This window comes from Cajanus cajan, chromosome 3 (assembly GCF_000230855.2).
Source record: "Cajanus cajan strain Asha chromosome 3, NIPB_CcT2T_4, whole genome shotgun sequence".
Taxonomy (NCBI): domain Eukaryota; kingdom Viridiplantae; phylum Streptophyta; class Magnoliopsida; order Fabales; family Fabaceae; genus Cajanus; species Cajanus cajan.
Window position 1 is genome coordinate 38,927,051 of NC_138519.1, and position 7,766 is coordinate 38,934,816.

Here is a 7,766-nt window from a genome sequence, read left to right on the forward strand (position 1 = left end):
ATTTTGGTGACAAGATATAAGGCTATAGGATAAGGTGATGGATAAGAGTTTGACTTGGGTGTAGATGGAGTGGTGAAATTAGAGATCTGATATGAATACTAAGTGTACTTACGCTTAGGTGCTTGATCTTTAGAAATGATCATGAAAGTAAAACCAATATTGTGGCAGATGTCTTGATTATGATGACCTCTAATATATCATGTTTGATGATTTAAGAGTTGGATTTGATTGAAGAATTTAAAGACTTATGCTTGGTGTGTGAGATTATCCTTAGGAGCATTGAATTAATTATGTTGAAAGTGACTAGTGAATTAATGGATGAGATTAGAGAAGCCTAGGAGTCAGATCCTTTCTTAGGGAACCAAGTGGAGAAGATTGGTAGAAGTATAGATAACCATTTCTGAGTAGAAATCGACATTGTTTTGAGGTGCAAGAACAAACTTGGGTGCGTAGTAACCTTGAATTAAGAAAGATAATTTTAGAGGAAGGACATAACAGTACTCTTAACATATATTTAGGAGCTAATGAGATGTATCGGGACCTTAGGAGGATCAGAGTGGTACAGCGGAAGTGAAGTGACCTAAGGTGAAGAGAGGAGTAGAGAAATTGTATACTCGTGTTTAGTATGCTAGAAGTCTTTAGGAATTTTTGTAGCACTTAGACGTCCCATTTTGGAAGTAAGATGATGAGTGGATGGACCTTAATTGTAGGTTTGTCTGAGACGCTTAATAGATTGATTCTAATTGTGTTTTAGTGGATAGGCTCGCCAAGTTTACTTGTCTTACCCTTAGACATTCCTTGGTGAAATTGATAGAGTTGTACATGAATAAAGTAGTGAGGTTGCATAAGAATTAGAAAGTAAGAAGCGAGGAGTCTACCATTACAAAAATTTCGGGAACGAAATTTCATAAAGGAGGGGAGTATTGTAACAGCCCAATTTTTCGCTGGGCCAAGGGCCCAATTCGTTGCCCGGAACGGGCCGTTTCAAAAGTGAAACAGGCCGTTCCGAAATAAGAAAATGCTTAGAAAATGAAGTGGGAGAACGGGCCATTCCAATTGGAGAACGGGCCGTTCCGGTTTTAGAACTGGCCGTTCTAGTTGAAAAATTTGCGTAGGTTTGAAGGGTCTAGAACGGGCGTTCCACTTTTGGAACGGGCCGTTCCGGTAGGTGAGCTTGAAATCCTATAAATAGCGCCCCTCACCTGTCATTTTGACACATCTCTCATTCTCTCTTCCTATTATCTTTTGTTCTCTCTTCTTTCCCTCTTCTTCTCTCTGAAGACCAAGGGGCACTTAGAGGAGGAGATGAAGAGATCCCTGTTTAGTTCAACTGATGTTTATCCAGGTACGGGGGAAAAGGGAATTATTTATATGTAGAGTTACATGAGGGAATTGGGTAGAGGAAGAATCCTTAGGATTATGAGTAATTTTATAATTATTTTTGTTTGAATGATTTATTGGTCTTATTTGATTCTGTATGTATTTAGGAATATGGATATATGATTAATTGGTAAAAATGATGCTCTGGGAGAGAGAACGAAATTATAGAAAAGTGCCTGTAAGTTAGGTTGTGAAAAATTGGATGATTTCTGTTTGGGGAATTGATGATCTCATTAGATTCGGTATGTGTTGAGGATTATAAATGTGCTAATGATTTGTAAGAATGATGATCTGGGAGAGAGAACGAAATTGTAGAAAAGTGCCTGTCAGCTAGGTTTTGGAACAATTGGGGATTTTACTGTTTATGTTGAAATTATATTAAATAGGTAATTTTGTTGAGTATTATATTAATTTATGAATATTATTGTTATATCAATTAATAAGAATTGATGATTTATATGTGAATTGCTTGAGGTGTATGAAACCCTTATTTTGTTGGACTTATCCGTGGTGTGTATGTGATATGTTATTGAGCTATAAGATGAGATGTGATGAATGTGAATATGATTATGATTGAGGTTCCTCACATCAATGACTAGGGATGGCACGACCCTTGGGTAAGTGATGCTACAGGGAGGGCGTGACCCTGACATGATGTGGGATGAGTGAGACAATTAACACGTATCACTTATGTCAGTTGTGGCGTGGCCTTGACATAGTGTTAATTGTAAGAATTGTGTGGATTGTGATGTGATTGTGGTTCTTCACACCTATGACCAGGGGTGAGCACGGCCCAGGAATTGTTACATGGGTATCATGACCTTGGTTAACATGTCGGGGGTGAGCACGACCTTGGGTTAGGGGTAACGTGACCTCAGCACAGTTTTATATCAGGGGTGAGCACGACCTTGGATTGTTACGTGGATATCGTGACCTTGAATAACATGTCGGGGGTGAGCACGGCCCTGGGTTAGGGGTAACGTGACCTCGGCACAGTGTTATATCAGGGGTGAGCACGGCCTTGGATTGTTACGTGGGTATCGTGACCTTGAATAACATGTCGGGGGTGAGCACGACCCTGGGCTAGATATGCTACAGGGGGATCGTGACCTTGGCATAGTATTATATCGGGGGTGAGCACGGCCTTGGATTGTTAAATGGGTAACGTGACCTTGGCATAGTGTGAAGTGCAAGATTTGTGTTGATTGGTGTGATTGCGAATTATGACGTGATGATGATGTATGATTGATCGAGTTATGATATGTTGAAATGTTTATGAATATTTTATTAAGTATAGAGTCATAATGAGACGATATGTTGCGTTTTCCTTATGTGCTTTATATATAGATACTTTCTTTTCTCACCGTAAAATTTGTGGATGTTTTAGGTGAGGAAGATCCAGCTATGAGTGACATATAGAGTGTCAACAGTTGATTTATGGGTATGCTCTGATATTGTGACATCGGGGCAGAGAATTTCTAGGACATGAATTGTATTTGTATACGGAGTTGAGCCTATTATTTTGAAAACATTTTGTAACCTCTTATGTTTTATTTTCCAAGTTTCATTTTCAGAATATTTTGGATATTGAAGAATGTTTCTAAAGGTTTTATGTGAACCCTTTTACCTATTTTGAAAATTTGATTTCCTTAGTTTATCTATATTATCACAATATATGTGTTGGGGTAGTAAGGGTGTCACACGCGTCGCTAAGGTTAAATTATCAATCTCTAAAATACTGGTCATCTAATGTGATATGACTAGTCTTGCAATTGAAATATTTGGTTGCAACTTCAGTCACAATATTTTTTATTTTTAGAAGTTTTGATATTTAAAATCATTCTTAGTTTCTACGTAGATAGCCACTAACTAATTTAGTCGTTAATTCCATTGCAAACAAAAAAATTAATTTAATTCTTAAATTTTTTTTGGTGATATAAGTGGCCATTGATTCACTCACAAAACTAATTGTAATATATTGCTACCAAATTTTTTGATTGCTAAGTTTTTGGAATTTTTTAATATTACTTTTTAATTTATAGTTTTAGAGTTGTTATAACTCTATAATTAACAAAATATTGATTATCCAATTTATAATAAATAATAACATAGTAAATGACTTCCAATGTATCTTATCAATGCAAACATAAAGTATATAATGAAAACTACATAAAATGTAAATAGATTAACAAGTTGTATCAAAAACACAATAACATAAAAATCCAAAAGTTTGATATAGTAAAAGTGAAATACAACCAAAAATTCTAAAAAAAGAGTAAAATAAATGAGCCTAGTTAAGAGTTTTTTGCTATCTCATCAATATAATCATCTTGAGCATGATCGACACCATGCTCGGGATCATTTGTAGTCATTCTCAATGGAGTAAGGGTTAGCCTTAAAGTTTGGATATTGTGGTGTCATAGAATATACCACAATTACTCATTATGTTGTTGTATATGTTCCTCCAACACTTTTTCCTTAGTAGTCTTTGTAGCAAGCTCACCATCTAGCCTATCTATCCAATCTTGCATTTCCCCTGTCACCTTTGTAGTAATTGGTGGTGCCTGTGACATAGTAGACTGGGGACTTGTAGAGCGAATGAAGTCATCACCTAATCCAACAAGCATATACAAATTTTCCTTCACATCCTTCTTAACATGAAGTGAATAAAATCTTTGTTTTCAAACTCCATAAAAAACACATTTTGCATTAATATTTATATATTTTCTAAAGGCTCATAATCCAAAAGTGACTTTATGTATTCTTAAAAGTTTATTCTAAAAGGTCTATCTCTAAAAGATATATAAATATAGTTATTTTTTTCAAGGTCATCTTTAAAATATTTTTTTTATCAAAAGATATCCTTGATTTTAAAAAAATCACACTTTAAAATTTGTTTTAGACTTAATAATATGTTAGACTAACCCTATATCCTAATCATACCATTAGTCGATGTAAGATCTCTTGATGGAGGCCCATGGGCCAAAGACCCAACTACTAGGACTATGGCCAAGAGGATGCATGACGAATGTGCCAGTGCTAAGTAAAAACCCATAGTTCTTTTTACTTGGGCTACACATTAAAATCCATGTAGAATAGGTTTAGTCCATTGGGCTTGTAATTCTTGTTTTTGGGCCTTGTATTTTGGCCAAGTAGTATAAGATTTGGGTCTTGTAATTTTTGACTATTTTAGGATTAGGTTAGTTAAGTACATGTGCTAATTCATTTACATGCCATTTAGTATGCATTGTGATCCGACCTAGAGGAAGGCGCACATGACATGACTCAAATGCCACCTAAATGGACACCAAATAACATGCAAATGGACCAAGCACATGGCCGGACTCCAAAATTTGAATTTGAATTCAAATTTTGTCGCCTAAGGTTAACTTAAACCATACCATGGTTTAATTTAACATTGGATTAAGTCTAGCTTTTCACACACACTTCCTAGGCCTATAAATTCTCTATGGTCGTAGCTTGTAGGCACTTTGGCATTTTGAATGAGAATTTCTTCACTAGAGAATTCTTACTCTCCACCATAAGAGATTTGAAGCCTAAGACAACTTAAAAAAAAACTAGCTTATAGTATAAAGGTTATTTTTCACTTACACTATTATGATCTTATCATTAATCAATACAAAATATCTCCAACAATCTTTTTATTCATTTTTGTCCAAATCAATAAGTTTGATTGACTATATATTAATTATTTTTAATTTTTATTTTAATTGAAAATTATTGCTATTATTTAAATTGTTTTGTCAGTTTCTTTGAACAACTACTTTGAATTCACAATATTAATTGCATTAAAAATACTGTAGAACGATCATAGAAGATTGTAAACGAATTTCCTGGATTCCGAAATCCTAAAATGTAACATTAAAATTTGACTAAGCAAGTTAATTCGGCTAAAATTGGGTGGTTTCTACAAATTTTCAAATGCTCTTAATTATTATTAGTTAAGTTGAGATATTTTATATTTTTATATTTATTTAAAAATATTTAAAAATATTTAAAAATTACTAATATTTGTAAGAATAATTAATTTTTAATATTATCATTTATTACTTAAAAATTTAAGGATAAAATATTAGAAATTTTATTTCTAAAAATTAATGTGGGCTATATATATTATTTGTAATATTTATATTAGCTATTTACATTTAGTTTGACTCAATAAAAGTGATCTAATGTTAGTAAGTCTTTAGAGTGCCAATAGGAAAAATTGATATGGGCCCAAATAATTGGAAACCAGATTTGGCTCGTTAAGGGTTCATGGGAACCCTAACAGTTTTAAAATCTTAAAGATGGTCATGGTCCCCAATATGCCAAATTAGAAATACACGTCTCTCTGTCTTCCCATCAGAAGAGAAACATCAAGTCCCGTTAAGGAATCCAATGATTTGGTCAACCAAAAGACTATTCTGCTGCAACCTTTTGGTCAACGTCAGTAGATACAGGTATGTCTTACTAACCTTAACTTTGTAATATGAGACAACGGTTCTTAATATTGATTAATGAAACTTTCTATTTAGCTTAAGAAATTTATCTCAACAAGCAGTATCAGAGTCTCCGTTGTCGTTAGGTTATGGGGTTCTGAAGCGTATTATTACAATTTTTTTATGATAGAAATTGAATGAATCAATCTTTGATTTGTGCTTTATTTACATGATTTGATTCATATATTGAATATAGTTTTTCTATTTTTTTTTATTTTGTTTCATTGACAGTACGTGTATTTGAATGTATTGGTCGTACGATAACTCCAATTTGGTTTAATTGATTATATGGATACAAGATCAATTAAAAAAATAAATTTTTTTATTTATATTACCGGGATCAAATAAAAGGATTTTTTTAATTATTTCATTTTTTTAATTCTGATTCGTATATCTCTCAGTCATTGATATTTTGCTCAAATTTTAATTAATAATTTTTGAATTTTTAGATGTTGCACGTTTATATCAATTTTTTATATATATCAAATTTGAGTACAATTTTATGGCAGATTATAAACCTTCTTTATTTATTAATTTGTCTAGTAATTTTTTAATTAAATTAATTGATATAATATATTGCCAAAGCAATCCCTGTTATAGAAATTAATTTAATCAAAATTACAATAGATGTTAATATGATATTATTTATTCAATTTGTGTTCATCCCAAAGGAAGACACAATTTGGCCAAATAATAATAACAACATGCCTATGATGATAAATATGTGACAATTGTAAATTTACAATCATGTGAATAATAGTCGATCCAAAGAAAGATTATTATTTGATAGAATTAATTGTCATTATTTGATCGTTGCATTGAGAGTACCACTTACAAATTAATTTGTATGTCCAAAGACAAAGAATTAATGTTGTGCTCGGTATCTTGTAATATGTTTATTATGTAAATAATCTGCATATTATTATTTTTTTATTTTACTTTGTGAGCATGTAATTATTTGTATCTATGTTCTATTATAGTTGTTGTTGCTAGTGCTGTTAACTTGTTTGCTCAAATTAATTATATCCCCATGCTTAATGGAACAAACTTTAAGGCTTGGAAGGAAGCAATTGAGATAATTCTTGGCTGCATGGATCTTGATCTTGCACTTCGGGCTGAGAAACCCACTCCAACTCCGAAAAACCTGGATGAGGATAAGGTTGAAAAATGGGAATGCTCAAACCGAATGTGTCTGATGATCATGAAGCGATCTGTTCAAGAAGTTTCTTGGGGCTTTATTTTTGAGAGCCACAACGCTAAAGGTTTCCTTGATGCTATTAAGTAGTATTTCACCAGTAATGAGAAAGCTGACGCAAGCAGTTTTCTTGCTAAACTTATCTCTATGGGATACAAAGGTAAAGGAAATATAAAGGAGTACATTATGGAAATGTCTAATCACGCGTCAAAACTAAAATCACTAAAGTTAGAGTTGTCTGATGACTTGCTCATGCATCTAGCTTTGATTTCCCTTCCTACACACTTTAGGCAGTTCAAGGTGAGTTATAATACTCAGAAAGATAAATGGACCTTGAATGAATTTATTTCTCACTATGTGCAAGAGGAGGAAAGACAACAAAGAGAAAAGATTGAAAGTGCTCATTTGGCGTCAAGCTCTCAGAATAGGAAGAGAAAGATTAATAAGGATGCTGGAGAAAGGACTTCTCAGTAAAAGAAAGTAGAAAAAGATGAGAACACACCTACTTGCTTTTTCTGCAAGAATCTTGGGCACATGAAGAAAGAATGTCCCAAGTATGCCTCCTGGCGTGTAAAGAAAGGTAATTTTCTCTCTTTTGTTTGTTCTAAAGTTAATTTAGCTTTTGTACCACATGATACTTGGTGGGTAGAATCTAATGTTATTACTCACATTAGTGTGTCCAAGCAGGG

At 33.1% G+C, this 7,766-nt stretch overlaps 1 protein-coding gene across 1 annotated transcript; it reads left to right on the plus strand.

Annotated features, from left to right (window-relative positions):
• Nucleotides 1–6,912: 6,912 nt before the first annotated feature.
• Nucleotides 6,913–7,551, plus strand: LOC145956276 (uncharacterized). Its single transcript, XM_083071848.1, has 2 exons — nt 6,913–7,144; nt 7,238–7,551. Exons 1-2 carry the CDS (start codon nt 6,913–6,915, stop codon nt 7,549–7,551), a joined length of 546 nt encoding a protein of 181 aa, XP_082927974.1.
• Nucleotides 7,552–7,766: the final 215 nt, after the last annotated feature.

Coding starts and splice junctions, on each gene's coding strand:
- LOC145956276 (XM_083071848.1), top strand. CDS start 6,913: ATGCTTAATGGAACAAACTTTAAGGCTTGGAAGGAAGCAATTGAGATA. Junction 7,145..7,237: donor TGAGAGCCACAACGCTAAAG/GTTTCCTTGATG, acceptor TGGGATACAAAG/GTAAAGGAAATATAAAGGAG.